The sequence below is a fragment of the Vulpes vulpes genome, chromosome 13 (assembly GCF_048418805.1).
Source record: "Vulpes vulpes isolate BD-2025 chromosome 13, VulVul3, whole genome shotgun sequence".
NCBI lineage: Eukaryota > Metazoa > Chordata > Mammalia > Carnivora > Canidae > Vulpes > Vulpes vulpes.
The window spans coordinates 39,707,221-39,734,342 of record NC_132792.1 but is presented as its reverse complement, the minus strand read 5'-3'; the positions used below and the strand labels follow the sequence as shown (position 1 = coordinate 39,734,342).

Sequence of the window (27,122 nt, the reverse complement as noted above, 5' to 3'; positions counted from 1 at the left end):
GGAGGCCAATGTGGGGCTCAATCTCACAACCCTGAGATCAGGACCTGAGCTGAAATCAGGAGTTAAATACCTAATGGACTGAGCCACTAAGGCATGCCATTTTTGTTCTTTTTAAATATTTTCTTCTTTTTAAAAAGATTTTATTTATTTATTCATGAGAGACACACACACACACACAGACAGAGAGAGAGAGGCAGAGACACAGGCAGAGGGAGAAGCAGGCCCCATGCAGGGAGCCTGACCTGGGACTCGATCCTGGGTCTCCGGGATCACAGCCTGGGCTGAAGGCTGCGTTAAACTGCTGAGCCACCTGGGCTGCCCTAAATAGTCTTTCTTAATGTTTTCCCTACATAGCTGTTAAATGACTTCTGTTAAATGTTATGGGTAAACACATGAGGAGGTGCCTTAAATATATTAGCTTATTTAATTCTCCTAAGAACTTTAGGGGGTAGGATTTATTATTATTTCCATTTCGTAGAGGAGGAATCTGAGGCTCAAGAAAAGGTAAATCGGTCACCGAAGGTCACAGATAATAGGAGAGATAGTGGGAGGTGGAGCCAGGGACTGAATCCAGGTTTCCCATCAGCTATGAAGCCACAGATGTGAGCCTGTGAAGGTAAAAAAAAAAAAAAAAGTCTGGATCTGACCAATTTTATTACATTAGGAAGAGGGCAAAGGGAAGGATGACTCCCAAGTGTTCCCTCTGGTTGTAAGAGGGGGAATAGTGTCCAGGTAAATAAAGAGACCAACAAGGGGAATTAGTTTGACTTGGTTTGCAGACAGGTTGACTTTGAAGTAATGGGAAGATGTCCAGATGGGAAAGTCCAGCTGGGCAGGAGATCAGAGTTGGAAACGCACAGGAGTGCTTTTTTTTCTTTCCTCTTATGGATCAGGTTTAAATTGTGGTACTGAAAACACTGGTGTGTGTCCGTCAGGGCTGAAGGACAGAAGCCCAGAGGGAAAAGAGAGTTTGATGCGGGAGGAACTGAGGTCCTGCACAGGCTGCAGAGAGGCAGTCTCAGGGGGCCCGTCTCAAGCAGGTGACCTGACTATCCAGCCGGTAGGTCCAGGTAACGGGGTCCAGTCCTTCGGGCTCAGGGAGCCTGGGGCTGAGAAGTAAAGGGAGGCCACATGGCGGAGGGAGGGGCCGATGCAATGGGCAGCGCAGACTGTCAGGCAAGCAGGGTCAGGACCAGGTGCGCCCTCCAGCAAGCACCCGTCTGGCGGCCGCATGATCGTCCAAACGTGCGGGCAGGTGTCCCCGGGATGCAGACGCGGGCAGGGACGGCGGGGCCAGGGCAGCTCCTGGCGACCAGACCCGCCTCAATGCTCCAAGGGTGGCGGCTCGGAGGGCAAAGGAGGCTCCCCCCATGCGGCCCATACCTGAAAGCTGTAAGGTAAGGTAGTAAGCCGGCGGGGAAAATATTGTCTCTCCTCCTACCTTGATGGATACAGTTTCAGAAGGCCCTGGAGGAGTGCGGAGAGCGCGGGCGGGCGGGGTCTTCCTGGAGCCCTGCAGCCCGGAGCCGCACTGGAGCGCAGCCCCGCAGCCCCGCAGCCCCGCAGCCCCGCAGCCCCGCAGCCCCGCAGCCCCGCAGCCCCGCAGCCCCGCAGCCCCGCAGCCCCGCAGCCCCGCAGCCCCGAGCCGCGGCGGCCGCGCAGACGCACTGGAGCGCAGCGACCCCCGCCCGCGCCGGCCGGCGGCGCGCGGAGCCGTGGCTGGCGGGGTCAGAGGGCACGCAACGTCGGTGTCATGGCGGCCTCCGTGCTGCGCTCCGCCAGCGGCCCGCCGCGGCTCGGCCTTCCCGGGCTGTGGTGCCGCCGCCGGCCGCCCCGGGGCCTGTGGGCGCGCGCGCGGCGGCTCCCGGGGCTCGCGGGGTCCGGGCGGAGCGTGGCCGCGGCCAGCGGCTCGGGTGCCGCGGGCGCCGACCGCTACTGCGTGGAGCTGCTGCGGTGAGCGGGCGGGGAGCGGGGCCTTCCTGCGGTCGCGGGGCCCGTGACGCCTGTCGTCCGCCGCCCTGGCCGAGGCTTGGTCCTTTCTGGCCAGCCGTGCGGCACGCGCGCTCGCGGCCCCGGGTGTTGGGGGTCAGGCGCGGGGCGGGGCGCGGCGCGGCGCCGACCGTGGGGGTCGTGAACCCGGCGGCGGGTGACCTCGGGCCGGGGTCAGGCCCGGCCTTGCTGCCTCGGAGCCCCCGGGCCTGCGGGCCTGCCGCCTTAGGGTGGACTGCGCCGGGACATCGCTTTTTCTTTTTCTTTCTTTCTTTCTTTCTTTCTTTTTTTTTTTTTTTTTTTGCATTCTATTTTAGCAAATTGTAGTGTGACGCAACAGGATTCCCACGGATTTCAGCGCGTCGTTTCTGGGCCCTTTTGAAAAATGACGGCCCTGCTCCATCCTCTTTGTTGATTGCGCTTATAAAGGAAGCAAGCTAGCAGTAGTGGAGATCCGAGCCGTAGGAACTTTGCAAAAAGGCAAACCTGCGGGAAGAGTGAGACTCATTTTTATATAAAGTTACCGATTTTTTGATGATCGTAAGATATAGAGCATCAGAGTGTATGCCACCCGTATCCACTCGTCCGGGTCCATCTTTGACACCTGTGATGTCCTAACGTCCGCATCCGGAGGCGGATAATCCCTCTTCCTAATTTCTTATGTATTGCTGCATATAAGTAAAAATATACTACATATATATGTGCTATATGTGTATATATATATATACACACACACACTACATATTATATGTATGTGCATAGTGATCATGCAGTTCTTCCAGTAATAGTCTGTGGATATCATGGCAGTGATGTCTCAAATACATATTTGCAAGTGGGCAGATACTTAATCTGTTCATGTAGGTATTTGAGTGGAATGGAGGCTTTTGAGTGATTTATTAAAAAGCCTGGGTTTTGCATGCAGACCTGAGCGGAGTTTATTTTTATTTATTTTTTAAGATTTTATTTATTTATTCACGAGAGAGGCAGAGACACAGGCAGAGGGAGAAGCAGGCTCCATGCAGGGAGCCCCACGTAGGACTCCAACCCAGACAACCCCCCCCCCCCCCCCTCACGGCCTGGGCCAAAGGCCGGGCTAAACCGCTGAGCTACCCAGGCTGCCCTGATGCAAGTTTATTAATCCCAAGTCCATCACTAGGGAAAGTTGCTCACATTAAGATGCAGTTATTTCTTCATTTGTAAATTTATATCTTCAGAGCCTGGTTATGAGGGTTAAATGCAATGATGTGTGTATAAATATGCTGGCACGGTAGCATAGGCACAGTAGTAGTTTTTAAATAGAAACAAGGGGATCCTTGGGTGGTGGAGCAGTTTGGCGCCTGCCTTTGGCCCAGGGCGAGATCCTGGAGACCTGGGATCAAATCCCACGTCGGGCTCCCGGTGCATGGAGCCTGCTTCTCCCTCTGCCTGTGTCTCTGCCTCTCTCTCTCTCTCTCTCTCTCTCTGTGTGTGACTATCGTAAATAATAAATAAAAAAAAAATTAAATAGAAACCAAATGTAACTTGAAAGAAAGGTTACAGTTTCTAGCTCCTGATTGTTCATTAATCTTAAGGATTTGGCCCTTGAAATCATTTGGGCAAGGTTGTTTTTTGCATATGTGTCTTATGCAAGGCCTCCAAATATTGAAAAAGATACCAGGCCAGAAGTTTGGCTTAGCCAGCCAGAGAGCTCTGCTAGGAATCTAGGTTCCTGGGAATATCTCAGACCTAATTTCCGTAGGTTTCCTGGGGGATGGTTTTGAGGAACCCCAAGGCTGCTTTAGGCCTTGGGATTAGTGCTTCTAAGGAGGTAAGGAGGTGCTAGTGGTGATGTCTCAAAGTGTACCTGTTCTCCATTCTCCCCCAGACACACTGGGGAGCTGCTGTTTTGTGCCTTGATGGCACAGGTCCATGGAACTAGAACTAGCACAGCAGTCCACCAGATATGCTGATTTTTCATTGGTCTGCCCCTCCTTACCAGACTGAAGTCTATACCGATTTTTGGTGTCTAGCACAGTGCTGCCGCATAGTGGGCACTGAATAAATGTTACCATTAATGAATGGATGAAAGGCTCTGTTGCTATATAAAACCATCCTGGTATGGAATTTCTCACTATCTGGAACATTTCTCCAATAACTGGACCTTGGTTGGCTACTTAAGATAACCTCGTCTACCAGTAATCAATATTTATAACAATAATCTTGAGTGAAGAAATGGTTCCAATATTCAGTATCTTCGTGTATGTAAATAAATTGGTAATGTTTAGAAAGATTTCCAACCCCCCCCCAAAAAAAACTTTACAGAGAAACCTTTCTCTGTGTAGAGTATCTTATTCCCCAAAGATTGTTACCATACTAGAATGTCTTCATTTTTCATTTCCCTTTAAGAAATCTAAAGTGTTTCACATATTGCTTATTTTTAGAAGATATGAAACAGGTTGCTTATCAAGCCTCATTTTGCAAATTAGGAAATAGATATGGTAGGTAGCATTTCTGTCAACTACTTGAATTAAGATAGTAGTCATGATTCCTAGTCACTGTTTTCTCCCTGTTTCATATTAACAGCCTAGTGTTTTAAACACTTTGAAGTTCAGAGACTTTTTATATTACAATAGAATTTTAAAAGATATCTATAATGTATTTAAAGGTATAGATTATAGAGCTGTTTTGCCCACACTGTCCATTTTGTAGCTGAAACCACTTACGGTGAGATTTTTTGGTAGAGCTGTTTTGTGATAGCAGGATTACTTGTCATTATCGCTTCCTTTTGTTTATGTGGAAGTTGGAGGAAATTGTGAAAGGTGTGGCTAGAAGAGGTTTAAGTTCTCTGTTAGGCAGATAACAAAATGTGAACCAATTGAGGGGCGCCTGAGTGTCCAAGTCTTGATTTCATCTCTGGTTGTCATCTCAGGGTGGTGAGATGAAGTTCTGCATCGGGCTCTGCACTGAGCATGCAGCCTGCTTAGGTTTCTCTCTCCCTCTGTGCTCCCCTCCCCACATTCTTTCTCTATCAAAAAATTAAATTAAGGGGGATCCCTGGGTGGCTCAGTGGTTTGGCACCTGCCTTTGGCTCGAGGTGTGGCCCTGGGATCCTGGGATCAAGTTCTGCATCGGGCTCTCTGCGTGGAGCCTGTTTCTCCCTTTCTCTCTGTGTCTCTCATGAATAAATAAATAAAATCTTAAAAAAAAAATTTAAATTGAAAAAAAAGTAACCCAATTAAAATGTGGGAGTAACCTGAATTTCAGTACCTAAATTCCATGGAAGGACGTTGGACCCCTTTTATTTAGATAATTGTTTTATAGAAAAGAATGTTTGTATTAAAGTTTCAGTGTGTTATAGTGAAAGTAGCTTTGTTGAGAGGCAGTCATCCTATGATGTATATAATAAGCATTCTGTTGTTTTATTTTTTTTTTTTTAATTTTTATTTATTTATGATAGTCACAGAGAGAGAGAGAGAGGCAGAGACACAGGCAGAGGGAGAAGCAGGCTCCATGCACCGGGAGCCCGACGTGGGATTCGATCCCGGGTCTCCAGGATCGAGCCCTGGGCCAAAGGCAGGCGCCAAACCGCTGCGCCACCCAGGGATCCCGCATTCTGTTGTTTTAAACTTTTTATTTTGAAGTAATTTCAAACGGACATAGAAATTACAGATAGTACACAGAGCTCCAGTATACTCTTCATTCAGACTCCCTCATTGTTAACATTCTGAGCCATTTGAGAATAAGGTGTAGACATGATGCGCCATCGCCTCCCCCTAAACTTGGTGTGTATTTTTTAAAAAAGATTTATTTATTTAGAGTGAGCAAGAGAGAGCGAGTGCTTGTGAGTGGGGTAGAGCCAGAGGGAGAGGGAGAGAGAGAATCTTAAGCAGACTCCCCGCCAAGCACAGAGCCTGACATCAGGCTTGATCCCACAACCCCAAGATCACGACCTGAGCCTAAACCAAGAGTCGGTCACTCAACCGACAGCCACCCAGGTGTCCCTTGGTGTGTATTTCTTAGTACACCCAAGAATCCTCTTCCATATGACTATGGTACACCTTCAGAGTCAGGATCCACTATTACCACTGAATCCACAGGCTCCATTCAAATTTTGCTCATTATTTGATTATGACTTTCATACATTCAGGATCATATGCTACATTTAGTTATCACGTCTCTCTAGTCTTCTTCAGGCTTGAACAATTTCTCAGTCTTTCCTTATCATTGCTTCTAGGCTTTCTACGCAGATGCTGCTAGGAAATGTAAGTGTATACACAGGCACACACACTCACGCTCCATATTATTTTCTGTTTTTATGTCTTATCTGTGTGTATATTAAAAACTGTGAGTTCATACAATACTTCCTGGTATTACTTTCTTGATTTCTACCTCAGTAAATCATTTGAATTCTTACTAAAACCAAAGTAATTCTGAAACAATGAAAATTATAAGTACTATATAAGTTCAGATAAATTAATAGAGATGATTTCTTTTTAACTAGTCTGGGATTGAGGGCAGATACATTTTTTTTTTTGTAATTTTAAAGAAACAAGTATAAAATACAAGAAATTTTAGGCCTGTTTTGAATTGAATCATTGGGGTTTTTTTTTTTTTTTCTTCTTTCAGTTAATACTAGTCAGCACTTTTTGGTGTACAGTTTAGAAAGTGAAAAATAACTATCTTTTTCTGCCTGTTTGTTGTAGGAAACGGGATTATGAAGGCTATTTATGCTCCCTGCTGTTCCCTGCAGAATCCAGAAGCTCTGCCTTTGCACTGAGAGCCTTCAATGTGGAACTGGCTCAGGCTGGTATTAAAATACCTTAAAAAATTATTTGCAAAAATGGTGATATAATGTGTTTAATGCTGAAAAATAAAGAAATACAGTTATAATTTGCATGTTAGGTGTGTATAAGGTCTCTGCTGGTGATTTCTTTGTGTTCCTACACAGGCTTACCAATTCAATTCCAAAAATAAATTAGCTGACAAACTTGATGTTTCTGGAACTACCATTCTGGGATTTTTATTTATTTCTCTAGGGATATTATAAAACTATGCAATTAACAGCATGTTTGTTGAGTAGGCTCATCACAGTATCACTGCTTATAGCAGTTTTCAAAGCACTTTTTAATGAGGTGTTAGCTTTAATGTGAAATGGGGAACAGAAGTAATTATAGCAAACCCAGGCCTTAGATCATTCTAACTCACTTTTGTCTAAAAAATTATGAAGGAAGGAAAGAGCCTTCTTTTTCTTAGAATGGAAAGGCCGTGGGCTGATACAACATAAGTTGAAATGGAGGATGGAAATGAGGGAGTTGAAGTGGAGTGACCTTGGTCTTCTCATTAAATGGAGGGCTCGGATATTAAGACTGAGTGATCGGGGGAGGGTTTGGAGTCTTGAAGAAAGTGGCAAGTTTTGGCATGACTGCGCTAGTGTATAGGATAGGAAGTGAACTAGGAATGAATGAAAGGGTGTCAGTACAGCTCCGAAGCACCCCCGAGATTAGACACTGAGTCTGCAGATACTCTCATAGACTCTGGCTAGTTTTTTCTTGGTGTTATTTCTAGAAGTCATGAGTCAGTATTTTTTTTTACCTCATCCTTTTTCAGGCATAAACTGCACATCTGGATCTTAAGTCAAGGACAGTTTAGCAATAAGGAGTCCCCATTGTGATCTTCCTTTCTAACTCTAAAATGATTAAAATTTCATTTTAATGGATAAATCCTTAGGGTTCTCCCTGAATTCTCTGTCACATTGTAAGAGTGTTTTGCTGCTGTTTTGCATACACAGTCTTGTTCGTTCATTCATTCATTCATTATTTGATTATCTCAGATATGCTAGGCACTGTTTAAGGTCCTGGGTATAACACTGAAACATTTAAAGTCCCTGCACTGAAGGAACAAGCAAGTACTGTGTAATGTATCAGGTGGAAGCAAGTACTGTGGAAAAAAAATTAAGAGGGATGGGGAAGGCTGGGTGTAGCAGGAGTTCCTATTTTATATACGGTGGTCAGGAAAAACCTCAGAAGGTAGCATTTGAGCAAAGATTTGAAGGAGATAAGAGAGACATTTGAGTAAAGAGAAGGAACAGAAGGAACAGCACATACAGAGGCTCTGAGGTGCAGGTGTACCTGATAATGTTGAAAGACAAGAAGGCCAGTATGGCACAGCAGATGTGTCGGGGAGACCATGGGAGGAGATTAGGTTAGAGGTACCTGGACCAGAAAGGCAAGGTCTTGGAGACCATTGCAGTCACTTTGGCTTTTACTCAGAGATGGGAAACCATTGGAAGGTTCTGAGCAGAAAAGGATGTTAAAGCTTGGTCACATTTTAAAAAGATTACTCTTGATATTGTATTGAGAATAGGCCATATGCCACTGGGATCTGAATACTAAACATTGCTAAGAGACCTACCCAGCACCAAGACCATTAACAAAAACAACTTTTTATTTGGAAATAATCTCACACACACAAAAGAATAGTACAAAAAATATCCATGTACCCTGTTGTTGATATTTTGCCACATATGCTTTGTCATTTTGTGTGTGTATACATATATAGACAAATATGTGTGTGTGTGTATATGTATATTTTTTTTTTCTGAATAACTTTAGAGTAACTTGACTACACCATGGCCCTTATCCCTATAAACTTGAGTATTTATTTCATAATAAGAATATTCTCTTATATAATCATAATAATCAATTTGAATAAATTTGATATTGGTAGATTGTTTAACCTACCATCTGGTTTCCAATTTTGTCAAACGACCCAATAATGTCATTTTGCCTCTTTTGTACAGGAGCCAATCTAAGATCATATATTGTATTAATTTTCATCTTTTTAGCCTTCTTTAATCTGGAACGTTTCCACAGCCTTTTATGACATTAATATTTTATTTATTCAATTTTATTTTTTTAAGGATTTTATTTATTTATTTGAGACAGAGAAAGAGCGAGAGAGAGAGTGAGCATGAGCTGGAGGTGGTGGGGGGCAGAGGGAGAGGGAGATGCAGACTCCCTGCTGAGCAGAGAGCCTGATGTAGGGCTCGATCCCAGGACCCTGGGTCATGACCTGAGCAGATGCTTAACCTCCTGAACCCCTGTATAGGGCTCCTCCCTGAGTGTGGAGCCTGCTTAAGATTCTCTCTTCCCCTCAGCCCCTCCCCTGCTTGCACACACATGCCCTCTTTCTCTTAAAAAACGTTATGTAGTGAATGAATGAGTTTATTTAAATGTATATACAGTAAAATTCACTTTTTGTGGTACACAGTTCTGTAGGTGTTGAAACATGCAGTTTCATGCATTCACCACGATAGTCATGAGAAAAGAACAATTCCATCAACTCCAGATATTCCTCATGTGCACCTTTGTAGTGAGCTGCTCCCCTCACCCATAATCTTTTGCATACCCTTTTGGTTCCATTATGAGAACTGTGAGTGTGCAGAGCACGGTCTTTTTTGAGCCATGAATTTTCCTTTATTTATTTATTTATTTTATTTTATTTTATTTTATTTTATTTTATTTTATTTTATTTATTTTATTTTATTTTATTTTTTGAATTTTCCATTTTTAAATTGGTATATTGGTAATGACCCTGCAGGTTTGTGGTGGGGACTGCAATCAGATAATCTCTGGGACGGTACCTAGCAAAGGGCTTGGTACTTCTGGACATTTGATAAATGTTACTTCCTTTCCTGCTTCCTCTAGAAGGCCCCTGGTTCTGTTTCCTAGGTTTGTCTCCAGACTTAGAAATAATTTTACAATCATTAATCCAAAAGGATTGTTTTTCTTCTCTTCCACTTATTTTTTAAAAACTTTTTTATTATGGAAAACTTCAAATATATATAAATTAGTGTAGTATAATAAGGTCCCATAAACCCATTACTCAGCTCCACCTGTTACTAATTCATGGCCAATCTTGAGTTTTCCTTCTATCCCCACTTAAGCCCATCCTCACCGCTGTTATTTTGAAGTAAGTCTCGGATAAATTTTTTCATCTGTAAATAGTTCAGTATGTATCACTAAGAGGTAACTCCTTAAAAAAAGTACCTACAATGCCATTGTCATACATTAAAAATTTAATAATTCCTTAATATCATTAAACATCCAGTGTTCAGATTTTTTCCAGTTGTCTCTTTCTCTTCAAATCAGGATCAGATAAACTCCATATACTGCAACTGGTTCCTCTATTAAATTTCTTTTAATCTAAATGTCCTCCCCCCACTTTTGTTTTTTTATTGCCATTTATTTCTAGAAGAATATCTTTCCTATTTCGGAATGCAAAATAGTCTATTTGATCAATATATAGCTTCAATAGGAAAGAATATCTTTCCTATTTTGGAATGCAAAATAGTCTATTTGATCAATATATAGCTTCAAGGAAAAGTTGAAACATATATAGAATTAAACTTAGTTTTTGGCTGACTTATGTGATTATATAGTCACAAATACTGATTTTGAAACTGTGAAGAGTGCATTTATTAAGGTTTTTGTATTCTGTTTACAGGTTAAGGACTCCGTCTCTGAGAAAACAATTGGACTGATGCGAATAGCATTTTGGAAAAAAACAGTGGACGACATATACTGTGATAACCCACCCCAGCAGCCTGTGGCCTTGGAGCTGTGGAAGGTAAAAACAAAAAGCTTCTTTTAAGTGTTATTTGAGCATACTTTTTGATGCATACAACTTAGCTAGTGGAGATGGGGAATCTATTCCTGAAAATAATCTTAGGCTCATGTGATGTTCAGAACTATGTTAGTTTTGACAGAGGAATTCAAAATCATCTCCTAATTGCACAGAACTTCAGTGAATTTCTTTATTAAAGGAAAAAAAAAAAAGAACCTGGTCCCTTTGTGTTATAAATTCTGTATTTCCACTTATTTGGTGTAGAAACTAAACCCCACAAGTTTTGAAGCAGTGGCAGGTGAACTGCGTGTCCTGTCCGCCCAGTAGCTCCTTATTCCAGCATTCCAATCCATACTGTGGGCTGTAGAAACCCATATTGATCTTTTGTGAAGGGAGACGTGCCCTCACCATTATCTAGACACAAATATAAAACTGCCTTGTTGAGTTTGATAGCATTGCATATTCATTGATAAATTTGAAATATTAGAGAATGGAAACCTATGAGCTAGAGAATTCTTAGGATAGGGATCCCTGGGGGGCGCAGCGGTTTAGCGCCTGCCTTTGGCCCAGGGCACGATCCTGGAGACTCGGGATCGAATCCCATGTCGGGCTCCCGGTGCATGGAGCCTGCTTCTCCCTCTGCCTATGTCTCTCTCTCTCTCTCTCTCTGTGACTATCATAAATAAATAAAAATTAAAAAAAAAAAAGAATTCTTAGGATAACTTGATGTATCTAGTGAGTAGTTCCACATTAGAGCACTGTATGGATCCTTCATTCATGCAGAGTTGGGAAATGTGCTACACCACGACTGGAGGAAGGGAATTAGGTGCCTTTTGTCCCTGATCTGGGTCCCCACTGTGGTGTGATGAGTGCCAAAGACAGGTGCTGTGACGGAGCCACTCAACAGACCTGACAGGGGTGCACCTCTTCTCAGGTCTGCGTACCAGCAGAGGGCGGGCCCCATTCCTGGGCCCCTGACTGACTGCACAGAGCCCCAGTAAGGATGGAAAGCCAGGCTCCCCCATCAACCGGGGACTGAGAAGAAAAAGTGGATGGGAAGCTGTGAGTATTAGATTAGTTGTTTACCTCTGTTCATCTTCCTTTAAGAACCTCAACCTTGGTGACTCCATTTAAAGAAAAGTTTCTCTTGAAGCCTAGAAAAATGATGACTTACAGGCAAACATCACTGCAGTGGGGGTTTATGCTAAGGCTTGCGTGGAATGCCCTGGCCTCTGTCAGGAAACATCAAGGATGGTTAGAAATTCTTTCAACACACGTTTATTTTGTTCTTGGCCTCTCTTAAAACAAACAAACCCGGAAGACGTATCTGAATTGTAGAGTGTTTACCTGCGTGCCAATTTGTCCAGTGTTAACAGCTGCTTCAGTTTGGATGATTGCTGTTGGCCAGCTTTCTTATGTGACCCGTGTTGAAGAGTAATCTGAGAATGTGCAAAAGGCAGGTAGTGAGCAGAGCAGTTGTCCCCTGTTCTCTCCCTGTCCCCCTCCTGCTGGACGTTATGTTCATTGGGCCTCTGTCCAGTAAAGCCTTCCATTGGTTCTTGGGAGACAGGCTCTTTTAGAAGATTAAGTAGGGAAAGAGTGACAGTGTGTTGCTCAGTGAGCACTTTTCTGCCCAGTGACTCATTAGTGCTTTTAGGGTACAAAATAGTTGTGTATCTATAATTACGTATGTATTTCATAGGGGCTTCTTCATTTCTCTATGTATTAATGTTAGTTGCAGTTTATGTTTATAGCCAAGGTTTTTATTCTGTTTGGCTTCTACTTCCAAAATTGTTGATACTTTATTCAGCATGTTTTCAGGTTCTTATTAAATACTTATTTTTTTTACCTTGATCTCTGATTTCCTCCAGAATCAGACAGAAGAATTATATTTTGTGGTCAAGGAACTGCAGCCGGTATGGATTCAGCCTTGAGTAAACAGGAATCGAACTTTTGGTGGTTAAATATTTATTGAGTACTTTATGTGCCAGGAATGGTGCTTGATGGTGGTTGCAGAGATCAAACATGCCTCACTCCGCTTAGACATGTACAAAATAAAACAATATCAGGATTCTGTAACAACTGAGGAGTCCCAGGCTGAGTCCTAGGATTGGGGAGAAGCCTGAGGGAGTCCTACCATGTATTAGCAGTAGTGCTGAAAGGGCTTTAGCCAATGCCACGCAGCACTTGTAGCTTCCATTAGGTTCCTACTGGGCAAAATGGGCTCTGTCTCCATACCCTTTGTGACATAAATGTGTGTCGAGGAGCATGCTTTTTACATTTTAGTATCAGTGACAGCTTAGTGTCTTAGGTGGAGTGTAGGATATTCCTAAGATTTTGTTTCATTACTGTTTTTATTATGAAAATATATCTTATTGTTGACTTGGTAAGAAAATGGTTTTAAAACTTACTTGGAAATAATTCCAAACTTTGAGAAAGGTTGCAAAATTTAAAATAGTACAAACAAACTTCTATAATCTATATCCAGATTCACCTGTTAACATTTTAGTCTATTTGTTAATGATTTGTGTAGCATTCTCTTGCATGTGCATGTGCATTTTCACACTCAAAATTTTTATCTGAATAATTTGAGTATAAGTTATATACATCATGGTCCTTTTATCTCTAAATACTTTAATGAGCATTGCTTAAGAATAGGAATATTCTCTTATGTAACCAAAACAGTTATTGACTTTGATAAATTTAACTTCGGTATGATACTTTTATCTAATTTTCTATTTATATTCCACTTTTGTAGGCTTCTCTAGTATTGTCTACATTAGTATTTTTCCCCTCCAGTATAGGATCCAGTCTAGGGTCAGGTATTAGTTGTTCTGTCTTTTTTGCCTGCTTAATCTGGAACAGTTCTCTGGGCTCTCCTTGTCTTCTAAGACATTGACATTTTTGAAGATTATAGCCTCCTCCCCCTGCTGTTCTAAAACATCCCTCATTTTGGAATGGTCTGACGTTTTCTCATGGCCAATTCAGTTTATGTGTGTTTGGCCAGAATACTGCAAAAGTGACATGTTCTTCTCAGGGTGTCATGTCTAGAGGCACACTTTGTCCATCTGTCCTTTATTGGCATTATTAATTTTTATCATCTGGTCAAGATGTTGCCTGGTTTTCCTAGTCTATAATTGTAATTACTCTTACAACCTAAGACTTTAAGGTTGACTTCAAGACTGTGCACATATCAGTTTCTTCCTAAATTTAGCATTCATTGATGGTTCTTCTTTGATTTAGTCTTCCCTTGTTACGATTGCAAAATGATAATTTCCAGACTCTAGCCCTCTGTCAACATTACTGGTTGGGACTTAGCTGGCATTCTGCTGTAGGGAAGAGCTCTCAATCTCCTGTATTTATTTATTTGTTTATTAATTATTGATGTGAATTCCTATTTTTTCCAGTAATTTATAATTCATTGCTGTATTTAATAATATTGGTGTTAAAGCTGTCCCAGATTTGGACAGTGGGAGCTCTTTCAGACTGGCTCCTGTGTCCTTATGACATGCACCCCCATCACTTTTGGGGGCATTCTTATTTTCTGGCACAGTAACATATTCTAGGATCACCCTGAATCTCTCTTGTCCCCTCTCTGGAATCATCCGTTTCTTCAGGGCCTCATTTCCTTTGAGGGGAATGGTACTGGTAGCCAAGATCTGGGCATTAGGTGTGTATTTTCCTCCTGGAGTGTCTTTACTTGCTAATTTACCCTAAGTAGAATTTTTATCCTATGGAAACTAGTTTATGTGTGATAAGTAAACATAGAAGTCAAGTTGCGTCATATAACAGAGGCTCAGTATTTAATTCTTGTTTTTTTTTTTTTTTGAAAGTAGAATTGTTAAATTACCAGTAGCATAAGAAAAGTCTAGTGGAAATGTTTTGGATGTATCATCTGTACTTGGAAATGTTTTGAAATGTTTTTTAGGGACATTTTCTTTTCCCCTGATATTTAACATGACTGGCTGTTTATCTGATGATGAGTTATTACAAATGTTTCCTTACCTAGTTTTGTATTTGGTTTGTTTATTCAAGTCTGCTGAAGTCATTTCTAGTACTTTCTAAAAATTTATAACACTCTTGTTTTTTAGGCTGTGAAAAGACATAATCTGACTAAAAGATGGCTTATGAAAATCATTGATGAAAGAGTAAGTTGAAATTGCTCAAGTCTTAAGTGTTTTCTTCCCTTTTAATCTGTAAGCTAATTCCTCCGGGAGGAAATGTTTTAATAAGCGTATTATATTTTGGGGGAAGGAAACTTTTAGAGGACTGTGCCATTCTGTCCACTCTCCCTCACTGCGTGCCACCCCCTCAGCCCTGCCTCTGCGTCTTGAGTCAGACAGCAGACACAGCACCCTGGCGGAGGTGTGTGTGTACACACCCACACGCTACTGTTTTATGTTTTGCAGTGTTTTTTTTTTTTTTTTTTAAAGATTTTATTTATTTATTCATGATAGAGGCAGAGACACAGGCAGAGGGAGAAGCAGGCTCCATGCCAGGAACCCGATGCCGGACTCGATCCCGGGACTCCAGGATCAATCCCTGGGCCAAAGGCAGGCGCTAAACCGCTGAGCCTCCCAGGGATCCCCTGCAATGTTTTTTTTTTAATGGAAATTTTGGACTTATACGGAAGTAGAAGAATATAGCATACTGTCATGTATCTCACCCAGCTTTAGCTATGAACACACGTCCAGTATTGTTTCATCTATATTTTACCAGCCTCTTTCATTAAACCCCACTGGATTATTTTACAGTCAACCCCAGATATATTATTGGAGCTACAAATATATATGTATCTTGAAAAGATTTTAAAAACACTTTTATAAAATATACCCACAATACATGATCATACCTCAAAAAATTACAGATAATTCCTTAGTATCATCAAAACTTTAGTAGTCGTGCACGTACGTTTATGTACACACAGCGTTTGGATCTCTGTCCAAATAGGAGAGGGAGAGTCTGACGGTTCTACTCTAGTGAATGGAGTACCAGACCACATTCTAGGAACTGAGCTTGAGGTCCAGCCAAGCATGCAAATTGCTCTTTGTCCCAGCCTAATAATGTAGTCTTCCTGATACATTGTTGGCCCCCTGTCCTCATCAGCCTGATATTTATCACATACTATTGTCTTGAAAATATGTTTAGTTTATTTGAATATGACCCATTAATAACCATAGAGTATAATAATTATAAGCTAAAATGGGAGATAATGATTCAGCATTTTTAAAAAATTGTGCAGTTGGCTTACAGACTTAACTAGCACCAAAAATCTATTTTTCAGGTGTTTTCGGTTTTGTTTTGTTTTTAAAGATTTATTAATTTCTTTTAGAGAGAGAGAGAGAGAGAGAGAGTGCCCGAACATGTGTATGTGAGTGGGAGCAGGGAAAGGTAGAGGGAGATGAAGAGAATCTCAGGCAGACTCCCAGCTGAATGCAGAGTCTGGCATAGGGCTCAGTCTCATGACCCTGAGATCATAAGATCATGACCTGAGCTGAAATTGAGAGTGGGAGGCCTAACTGGCTGTCACTCAGGCACCCTAAGTGTTTTCTGTTTTTATGAGGTAAAGACAGTTACAGAATTTAAGACAGAGATAACTTTTTGGTTTAATGGAAAATAACATTTGGCATTTGTAGGGAGGGATATTTAAGACTGGGATCAATCTCCCACATTGATCTATAGATTCGATACAATCCCTATAAAAATTCCAGCTGCCTTTTTGCAGAAATTGACCAGCTGATCCTGAAATCCGTATGGAAATGCAAGAGACCCAGAATCACAAAAGCAATCTTGAAAAAGATGAAAGTTAGTTCCAAAGTTACCAAATTGTGGAGTATTGGTATGGCACAGACATATAATTCAATGGAATAGAATTAAGAGTCCAGAAATAAAGCCATATATTTATAGTTAATTGATTTTTTGACAGGGGTGTGAAGATAATCCATTGGGGAAAGAATAGACTTTTCAACAAATAGTGCCAGGACAACTGGATATCCACATGCAAAGGAATGAATTTGGATGCCTATATAACACCATATGCAAAAACTAACTCCAAATCCGTCAAACACCTAAATGTAAGAGTTAAAACTATAAAACACTTAGGGAAAAAACACTGGCATAAATCTTTGGGACTTTAGGTTAGGCAGTGATTTCTTAGATAAGATACCAAAAGCCTAAGCAATAAAAGAAAAAAAAAAGGTAATTAGACTTCAACAAAATTAAAAACTTCAATGGGAGTTGAATGGCAGAATATTCTTGTAAGTTATATACTTGATAAGGAACAAGTATCTAGAATATGTAAAGGACTCTTGTAACTCAAAAATAGACAAATAATCCAATTTAAAAATGGGCAAAGGATTTGAGTAAATATTTCTGTGAGGAAGATCTTCAAATGACCAATAAGCACCTAAAAGATGCTCAGCATCTTTTCATTAAGGAAATTCAAGTCAAAAGCAGAATAAATGACTCCTTTACACTCATTGGGATGGCTGTAATTAAAAAGACGAATGGATAAACACAAGTACATGAGTGTTGGTGAGGATATAGAGAAATTAGGAATTTCTATACATTGCTGATGGGAATGGCAAATGGTGCAGCTGCTTTGGAAAAGTTTGGCAGTTCTTCAGAAAGTTAGACATAGAGTTACCATAGACCTAGTATTTTCACTCCTATAATTATCCTGAAGAGAAAGGAAAACATGTGTCCATACAGAATTTGCACACAAATGTTCATAGCAGTATTACTCCGAATAGTCCAAAAGTGGAACAACTCAGGATCTATCAGTGAGTGAGTACAAACATAATGTGGTACATCCATACATGGAACATAATCATAATTTCTTAAGTTAAAAAGAATCAGGTACTGATACATGGCTCCAACGCAGATGATCCTTGAAAACGTGCAAACTGAAAGAAGCCAGATACAAAAAACTACATATCCTGTCACCATTTCTATATAATGTGCAGAACAAACAAATCTGTGTAGACAGAAAATAGATGAGTCGTTTGCTTGCTGGGAAGTGGGAAATGGGAAGTAACTGCTTAGTGGATGCAGGGTGGGGAAAACATTCTGGGACCAGATGGAGGTGATAGTTGTACAACTTGGTAAATATACTGAAACACACTGAATTGTACATTTTAAGAGGGTATATTTCATGGTATGTGAGTTATGTCTCAAGTTTTACAAAATGTGAAAGACCGGGCATAATGTTTTCCCCTGGGGTCATTGCTGGTGCCATGTTCTTCTGATTTAAAAAAAAAAAAAAAAGGAATGGGTGTATGTCCTTAGCAGTGGAGTCTTTGTAAATGTATTATTATAAAAGTAGCTGGATGTTTTTGCTCTGAGATTTACATTTTTCTGTTTCTGGAATATAGTGTAATCAGGTAAGATAACTATCGATCAGTTTCAAAGGAATTAATAACCAGCTGACCCTATGACTGGTGATTTGTGTATTGAGATTATCCCCAAGGTAGTATTTTGAGGGGTGATTTGTAAGTATTGAATGTGTAGGACTTTAATGTTTTTTTAAATCTTACTGTGTACTGAGCTATGTACTAATTATTCTTTATTAGTTCTTTAGGGCAAAAAATTTGTGCCTTTTCTTTATAAAATACTGACAATTTATCAAACTTTATTTGCATTTTGTTTGACTATAGGAAAAGAATTTAGATGACAAAGCGTATCGTAATATCCAGGAATTGGAAAATTATGCTGAAAACACACAGAGCTCTCTTCTTTACTTAACACTGGAAATATTGGGTAAGTCTTTTTCTGTTTCATAATTTTCTTTTTCAAAGAAAATACCCTTCAGACTTGACTCTCACAATTTGACAGTCTGATCAGTTTAACACTGAAAGTTTTCTTTGCACCACCGATACAGGAACATTTTTTGTTTTGTTTTGTTTTGTTTAGCAAGGAGGGGAATATAATCTTTCTCTGGAGTGCAGACTAATCAAAATGCTCAGGCTCTCATAAAAGTACTTTAGCCCCCTCCTGGGAATGCTGTAATTAATACTCTGGTAATTGCAGATGATTTGTTTCCTCTTTAAGCATCTTCTACAATTTGGAAGGCCTGGGGCCCGACTCAGTACCGTTCTGTCAGTACTACTTCCCCATGTTAAAACACAGGGGGTGTGTGCAGGAAATATAAAACTGCATTTCTCAAAGTTTTTATGAGATTTTTTCTTTTTCTTTCTTCTTAAAAATAAATAAACTAATTTAGATGATACTTTTCCTCATCTGACTTTAAGTTGGTGAAGTCTTATTGTAAGGAGGAGATTATTTGGGCCTCTGTGTTGGGGAAGGTAATAGATCTTTGTGTCAGCCGAAAGGAGTAACACAAGTCCCTGTTGAGATTCCCAGGCTTACACTGCGTGTCCACCCGGTGGCACGTTTGCCAACACAATGAAAGGACGGAGCAAAGAGCAGAATGTTTGTCAAGCGTATACTTAAAATGAGGTCATATGGAAATTGCATCGAGGACAAGAAGTGGAAGACTCTTAATGTTTTTCCAAGATAGCTGATTAGAATTCCAAATGTGTTCTGGGTGTGCTGTGGTCCAGAGAAAACTCTTTTATTTACAAGTTGCAGTTTGGAGACCTGTTTGGTGGTAAACAGCTTGTCTTTATGCCCAGTTTTGCTCAAATAAGTCCTGTTTTTTCAGAAACAAAACATAGGATAAACACCTGCTTTTACATGTTTAGATGATTTCTCCAACCTGTTTGTGTTGATTTGTTGTGCCTTTAAGAAGTAAAGAGCAGCCCTTTTGCTTAATTTCTAAAAATCACAGGTGTAAAGGATCTTCATGCAGATCATGCCGCAAGTCACATTGGCAAAGCACAGGGCATCGTCACTTGCTTGCGAGCGACACCCTATCATGGTAGCAGGAGAAGAGTGTTCCTTCCCATGGACATCTGTATGCTGGTAAGACTGTTCCCGTTCCTCTTTTGGCTTCCCTCAGGCACGTGGGGGGTGGGGGGTGGGGTGGGCAGGAGCTATTGGTTCTTTGCTTCATCCAGTCACGTAACTGCTGTGAAATGAATGCTTCTTGCTTTTTGGCTCCAGTCAGCAAGGGAGAATTTTATCAGTCAGGCACTTAGGTCCATGATGGATCTGTAGGTTTGTTTTCTGCTTGTGTACTTTTTTTTTTTTTTTTTTTTTTTTTAAATTTTTATTTATTTATGATAGTAACAGAGAGAGAGAGAGAGAGGCAGAGACATAGGCAGAGGGAGAAGCAGGCTCCATGCACCGGGAGCCTGATGTGGGATTCGATCCCGGGTCTCCAGGATCGCGCCCTGGGCCAAAGGCAAGCGCCAAACCACTGCGCCACCCAGGGATCCCCCTGCTTGTGTACTTTTGTCCCACCTACAGCTGTTGTTAATAACATCCTGTTGTATTCTTCTAGGGGCGTGTGTGTCTGTATACACATACACACACACACACACACATACACATGTACTTTGAGAACAAGATAGGCAGCATACTGTACATACTATCCTATCACCTGTTTTTCTTGAACTAAGTTAAAGAGTGTGTGCTCTTTTAGATTCCTAATGTCGTATTTTCCCGCCCAGCATGGTGTTTCACAAGAGGATTTTCTACGGAAGAACCAGGATAAAAACGTGAGAGATGTGATCTATGACATTGCCAGCCAGGCGCACCTGCACCTAAAGCATGTAAGTCGCCTCTCTGCCAAAGCGTCTAGGAAACTCCCATGCCTAGAGGTGCTCATGGTTCCCAGTCTTCACTCCAGTTCTCACTGAAATCCCAGTAGATTCATCTCAGGGACCACTACGAACTGCCTCCAGCTTTCACAGTCCCGCTTTCTCTCCCTGCACACATGAACGCACCCTCACTCAGCTTCCTGGCTTGGCTCCTGTCTGCACTGCGCCCCACCCACCCTCGCTCTCAGGGATGTGGTGTGTCTCCACCTTGCTGGGGCCATGGTTCCTTTCCCAGGTGTTCATGTCCTCGGCATCCGCAGCTGGCCTGAGAATTGGCCCCTTTTCCGGGCAGCCTTGGACCCCCCTGTGGCTCGTGTCCCCCTCCCAGTCAAACTTCTGTGAGTGAGCTGCCTGCGTTCATCATTACCTTACCTGGCATCAGCCTGGCACCGTTCATTGTGCCATCATTTCACATCCATCCCGTCTCTTCTGATAATAAGCACTGCACTCCTAAATAATGTCACATTTCATGGGCACTTAAGACTCTCATACGTGTAAACTTTTTCTGCTTTTCACGCCATAGACATTTTTTTCTCCGTGAAACTTTCTAATAGTTTTTCCCTTGATTCTCTGACTTGGCTCCTAAACTGGTTCCTGATTTCTCCTGCGTACCACTTTAGGTCTTTCTGAAGAGTTACTTCTTCACGTCTTCTCAAGCTGTAACTTGTCCTCTGTTGACTCCCCCAACCCCCACTTTCTTTTTTTTAAAAGATTTTATCTTTAAGCAATCTCTACACCCAGCGTGGGGCTTGAACTCACAACCCCGAGGTCAGGAGTCGAGTGTTCCATCGACTGAGCCAGACAGTTGCTGCCCTGCCACATCTTTCTTGAAACTATGTCCTTCATCCCAATAATGCTGTTCCTTCCCGATTCTGCTGGAAATTTTCCTTCATCCTAGTGGCTCCTGAAAACTTGGCAGAAACTTTCTATTTTCTTGATTCTCATGACACTGTTTCTTCCTGGTTCTTCTTGTGAACCAACCCCCCCCCCCCCTTTTTTTGAGCTTCAGTGGATCCTAAAGATCTGTCATTTACCTGCAAACCTCAGGGCCTTTGTACCTGCTGTTTGTTTGCCTGAAAGGTGCTCTCCACCCCCCAACTCCTCCCCGCCACAACCCCTTAAATATCTCCTTATCAAAAAGATCTTTCCTGGCCACCAAATCTACAATAACATCGTCCCTTTCCATCACCCTCCGTCCCTTCACCTAGCTTAGCACTTTTTACCACCTCACATACTAAAAGTTTGTTTAATGCCCCTTCACCTCATACAATGGATGTAACTTTGGTTCTGTGCTGTTTTCTTCAGCATCTAAGTGTCTGGTTCATTATAGGCATTCAGTAAATATTTGTGAAATATTAAGTAGGTAATCAGATTGTAAGCTTTTTGAAGGCAAAGAGTCTTTCTTAGTCTTTTTTTGAATTTCCTGAAGCACAGTTCTCTGCCACGACAGAGATACAGATAAAATACATGGAAGTTTAGATAAGAAATTACTTAAAACTAGCAGAGTTTTGGGTAAGATCTGAGAACACAACAGAATTGTAAAAGCAGGAAAGCCCTGTGTTGGGACCTGAATGGTTCCAGCCGATGGACACTTAAGGCACCTGGAAAATGCAGATTCCCAGGCCTCACCCACTGGGTACACAGTAAAGCTGGGATGGGGCCAGGAATGAAAATTGTCAAATGACTTCAGTCAGCCTCATGTGAAAACTTGTAGGTTATTTGAACTAGGATCCTGGAAAACAGGTTTGGAAGGGTGAACTGAAGGAAGACTGTGGCGTTTGGGAGGCTTTGGAGAGGCTCTGGGGCGTGGTGGATGAGGGTGCAGATGCTGGCTTTGGAGCTGACTCTTCAGTTCTGGCTCTGCAGTTTACTGATCACGTGGTCTTAAACTCCGTGCTTCGGTTTCCTCCTCTGGGACAGAGGGTCCTATTAGAACCTAACTCAGGGACTGTGCTTTGGATAAATGGGTCAGCATGTATAAAGACTGTCACTGTGCCTGGCATATGGCTCGTGGGCCCCTTCAACATTGCCAGTAGTGAGTAGAGCAGGGACAGTGGTGTTGCACGTTGGAGAACCTGGCCAGCAGCATTTGAGACGAATTTGGAGAGTGGGAGATCTGTCAGGAGGCTTGTGAGAGACCAAGAGGATCTGGCTTAGAGAGGCTGGGTGTGTATATATTAGTATGTAGGATCATACACACACACACACACACACACACACCCTAGAGGTGGAATCGACTGTGATGCCTGACTGTGTTGTGGCCGTATCGGGGAGAGGGAAAGCTGCACGGAGTCCAGCTTTTACGTAGTGGTGGTGCCGTTCAGGGACCACAGTGAGCAGCAAGGGCACATGCTGCTGAGCAGCAGCCTCTGGTCCGGCTGTTGGTCATAGCTGAATTTAAGGGGATTTGAGAATGTTTAGGGAGACGAGCTACTGAAGACTGCAGGATTGCAGTGTTGAAGGGAGGTGGGGACTGGAGGTAAGAGATTTGGGAGTCATGCACAGAGAAAGCCTGTGGTGAAAGCTCTGCATGTGGATGGTACTGTGCAAAGAGAGTGTACGTCCAGACATGAGCGCCAGGGGCAGAACCCGAGGCCCACCTCCACTTCTCGGGTAGAAGGAGCAAGGGCCATGTATTAGGAGGAGAAGGAACTAGGGATCAAGAAGTCGGTGTGCTAGGAGCCAGTGTCTCAGAAACCAAGGGAGGAGAACACTCTAAGAAAGGGGAATATTAAAGTTTTGCGCATTGTAGAGAGGTTGAAAAGATGGGTACGGTGATTAGTAAATCGTGGATGATCTCGAAAAGAGCAATTTTAGTAGACAGGTGAGGGTAAACCAGAGGGCAGGGGGTAGAGGCGTTCTCTGACAATAGAAACCGAGACCTGGAGACGAGAGTGGGCTTGGTGAGCGCGGGAGGATGGGCGTCACGTGGGTCGGGCAGCAGCCGGGCCGTAGTGAGTTGGGCTCGCTGAGACTGGAGCAAGCTGTGGGGCCCTGGAGACAGAAGGCCTGGTGTGTCGGGGACTTAGGTTACAGAAAGTAAGAGTAAGAGTGACCCAGGACGCTCATCTGGCTGCCTGCGTGGACGGAACAAAAGCTGGAGAAGCGGGCTGGAAGGCAGTTAGGAGGTGACCGGACATGCTCACCACCAGGCCGCGGAGCTGCCGGGCCTCGTTAAAGCAGTATCTCCTCTTTCCCCTCGCTACCGAGCGAGAGGGCCTGGGGGTAGGTGCTCTAGGGCGGCTGGGGAGGGCCAAAGCCCACCTACAAGAAAGAATGCGATTCTTACTAAAGTTCTTTTTCCTGAGTCCTTCAGGCTTAAGAAATTAATCTTAATTGGCCGGAGAGCGGTTTTCTTGCCTTTGCGAGAGGCCCCAGCCGTGTCGTTAGGCTTCTAGTGTTGCTTTGTGATCACTTCAGAGGCAGAGTGTTTATTCCCAGAAGTATTTACGTTTGAACCCAGTTTCCTTTCTCCTTCCTTTGCAGGCTAGGTCCTTCCACAAAAGTGTTCCTATGAAAGCGTTTCCTGCTTTTCTTCAGACGGTAAGTAGATTAACAGAGGAGGCTGTTTAATTAATGGGGCAGATGTGTGGTAGGTTTTGTTCATCACATTGTGCTTTGCTGAGGCCCTGCCTGTGTTTCTGGGGCAGATGTGGAGTCACCAGACCGCCCGGGTCTCTCTGTGCAGGCACGTGTGTGTGTGTGTGTGTGTGTGTGTGTGTGTGCGCAGATACGCACTGTTAGCCAGACGTGCCTCTGGACCAAATCCTAATCTGCGCATTTCCAGTTGAGCTCTGATTTTGAAGTCATGTTTGACCTGTATTTTATTTTATTTTAATTAATTAATTAATTTATGAGAGAGGAGAGAGAGGGAGAGAGTGCATGAGCAGGGGTGAGGGGGAGAAAAAGACGCCTCACTGATCAGGGACCCGGATGTGGGACTCGATTCCAGGACCCTGGGCTCCCTCCCGGGACCCTGGCATCACCACCTGAGCTGAAGGCAGATGCTTAACCAACTGAGCCACCCAGCTGCCCCTTCATCTGTACTTTAATGGAACTTCCTCCTAGTTTGTTGAAAACGACATTCTCAGAACAGAGATTTGGACAACATAAGAAAAAGGAGAAGGAAAGAACAATCACCTATAATGCCAGGACAGACATAACCACTGCTTATTCTGTTCTTTTTTTTTTTTTTTTTTAATGAATTTTTGTGTAGAGTTGAAATCACACTTTGCATGTCATCATCCTACATCACAAGCATCTGGCCACACCATTAAAAATATTTATAAATACAATATTCCATGGCTACACAATAGTCTATCATGTGCTGACTACCTTAATTTCATTAACCAGTCCTTCTAATTAGATATTAACAAACATAGTAGAATTCTTAGAGATAGAAAGTAGATCACAAAATATTAAATATTTATCACTTAGAACGTCATGAATAATAACATGAACTCTTTTTTCCAAAAAAGGAACATGTGAAAGTACACTAAAATATCTCCAAATTTTTTTTTTCATTCTCTTTTAAAACTTCAGTATTTGATATCTACATATAAATATGTGTGTGTTAAAAAGCACAACGTCGTGAACACCCGTGAGCTCACCACTCGGTCCAGGAATGAGAACATCGCCATTAAACCGCAGTCCTCTACTTAATCCCGGTCTCATCCCCCAGCCTCTGCCTGCCTCCCCCAAGTAGCTTTCCTGAATTTTGAATTCATTATCCTGCTGCTTCAAAAGGGCTTTTCCGGACAGCCGGGTGGCTCAGCGGTTTAGCACCGCCTTCAGCCCAGGGCGTGATCCTGGAGACCCAGGGTCGGGGTCCAGTGCATTGGGCTCCCTGCAGGGAGCCTGCTCCTCCCTCTGTCTGTGTCTCTGCCTCTCTCTCTGTGTCTCTCATGAATAAATAAAATTTAAATAACGGGGGGCTTTTCCCTGTTTGATCTATTTTTTTTTTTTTAATTTTTATTTATTTATGATAGGAACACAGTGAGAGAGAGAGGCAGAGACACAGGCAGAGGGAGAAGCAGGCTCCATGCACCGGGAGCCCGACGTGGGATTCGATCCCGGATCTCCAGGATCGCGCCCTGGGCCAAAGGCAGGCGCCAAACCGCTGCGCCACCCAGGGATCCCCTGTTTGATCTATTTTTAAACAATATATTGTTTAGTTTTGTTTTTGAGCTTTATGTAGTCTATCACACCTTTCACTGCAGTATATTGCATTGTGTGAAGAGTACTTTTTTTTTTTTTTGTCAAAGACCTGGATTGTTTGCAGGTTTTTTGCTAAGACAGCACAAGGCAGAGCTATGCACATTCATGCACCTGTCCTGTTGCTCATACATACGTGTAAGTTTAGGGTTTAAAATGTAGACACTAAATTTGTATGTGCATTTGTGTGTAGGGGGAAAAAAGCCTGGGTGAAAATACAGTCCTTTTTTGTTTTTTGGCTTTTGGCTCATCTGAATCTTCCAGCAAACCCACAGCAGGACCCCATGAGTGTTGGAGCACACAGGTTTTAGTGCAGACAGCAGGGGAGCTGGGCGGGTGGACTGAAAGGCTCAACATGCCTCTTAGGACCGTGCCGTGCAAAACTAAGTGGCTTCTCTGTTTATTCAAGTTACCAGGATAAATTAAAAAGTACAAATTAATAAAAAGAACTGAAAACCATAAAATAAAGAGCCCGGCCCATCACCATCTTTTCCATCCTGCTCCCTAATCCCCACGAAAGCTTAAGATCAAGTTTTGCGTGACGGGGGAAGTGTGGGGTGACACTTACAGGGGCCCGCGGTGGTTCTCCGAGGCAGGACATTGTTTTCTAGCAAGAACATGGAGACTCATTAAACTTTTCCACAAAATAAGTTTTTAAACAACTTACGCTCATCCTCATGGCACAGTGTGTGTGTGTGTGTGTGTGTGTGTGTTGGGGGGGTGGCGTTCATTGTCCGTGATTGAGTACATTGTGTGTAAAACAAATTATAAACTTATGTTCTATAAATCATGATCAGAGTTGACTTGATATTTCTACTACTCGCTCTTGGATCCTGCCTTACTTGGTCTGATAGAAACTTCTGAGATGTCTTTATTTTCTCTCTGCCCTTTAAAATTCTCATTTAAATTCAGGGAAACTAAAATAGCCTGAATACTTACAAGTTTTCTTCAGTTTCTTTAAAAAACTTAGTAATTCTGTGACCTAATGGCCATTATTCTCCTTTTCCAGGTTGCCCTGGAGAACTATTTAAAGAGGATCCAGCAGGTGGATTTTGACATATTCCACCCGTCTTTACAGCAGAAGGATACGCTACTCCCCTTATCACTGTATATTCAGTCGTGGAGAAAAAGATATTAAAGTAACTTTACGGCGCTGCTCTTTACTTTTATTTTTTTAGTCTGGGAGTTAGGGCTCTTGTTTACCAACAACAGGACCTGGCTATTGACTTAAGGAAGTAACGAAGCTTTAGGATGGGTGTGTGACTTGCAGACTTGAGCCGTTGCCGGGCGGGGTGCCCATCCAGTGCTGCGGGGATCCCCCGGAGGGGCACAGTCAGGTCGGGTCCAGTCGCCCCGGGAGCGTGGCCCTGGCCGCATGGAGGCTGCAGGCTGTGCCCCAGCCACCAGGGGGCAGGACCGGGACCGCCTCCATCCTGACCTGGAGTGAGGGCAGGAGCGCTAGTGCCCTGGTGCCCAGCGGAACGGCCCCAGCTCCGGGGCTGTGCCTCCACCGTTGTCACGAGGAGCCACTCCGGCCCGACGTGCCCCGTTACCGCACTGTGAACCTTCACCCGTGGAGGCAAGCTCCCGTGG

At 42.9% G+C, this 27,122-nt stretch overlaps 1 protein-coding gene and 1 long non-coding RNA gene across 11 annotated transcripts in view; one reads left to right on the top strand and one right to left on the bottom strand.

The window, feature by feature from the left end:
• Positions 1–1,750, bottom strand: part of LOC112931254 (uncharacterized) — a 36,967-nt gene extending 35,217 nt beyond the window's left edge. For 3 of the 4 annotated variants that reach the window (XR_011996572.1, XR_011996570.1, XR_011996571.1), the window contains exon 1: positions 1,442–1,750. This is a non-coding gene — a long non-coding RNA (uncharacterized lncRNA). The remainder of the gene's footprint in view (positions 1–1,441) is intronic. The other variant, XR_003237303.2, reaches the window with a different exon arrangement.
• On the top strand, positions 1,739–26,685 carry NDUFAF6 (NADH:ubiquinone oxidoreductase complex assembly factor 6). Of its 7 annotated transcripts, XM_072734286.1 has the most exons (11): positions 1,905–1,953; positions 2,307–2,486; positions 6,203–6,230; positions 6,672–6,771; positions 10,474–10,596; positions 14,685–14,741; positions 18,249–18,351; positions 19,382–19,515; positions 20,166–20,267; positions 23,802–23,858; positions 26,539–26,685. In XM_072734286.1, coding segments are annotated over exons 3-11 (807 nt in total). In that variant the 5' UTR covers positions 1,905–1,953; positions 2,307–2,486; positions 6,203–6,228; the 3' UTR covers positions 26,668–26,685. The 7 variants fall into 7 exon arrangements, with proteins under 7 accessions (XP_072590389.1, XP_072590386.1, XP_072590392.1 ...); XM_072734291.1 differs by lacking the exons at positions 2,307–2,486; positions 6,203–6,230 and adding an exon at positions 11,528–11,655 and having other exon boundaries at positions 1,896–1,953; XM_072734289.1 differs by lacking the exon at positions 6,203–6,230 and having other exon boundaries at positions 1,903–1,953; positions 6,672–6,775.
• Positions 26,686–27,122: the final 437 nt, after the last annotated feature.

Coding starts and splice junctions, on each gene's coding strand:
- NDUFAF6 (XM_072734285.1), top strand. CDS start 1,754: ATGGCGGCCTCCGTGCTGCGCTCCGCCAGCGGCCCGCCGCGGCTCGGC. Junction 14,742..18,248: donor TGAAAATCATTGATGAAAGA/GTAAGTTGAAAT, acceptor GTTTGACTATAG/GAAAAGAATTTAGATGACAA. Junction 20,268..23,801: donor CGCACCTGCACCTAAAGCAT/GTAAGTCGCCTC, acceptor CTTCCTTTGCAG/GCTAGGTCCTTCCACAAAAG.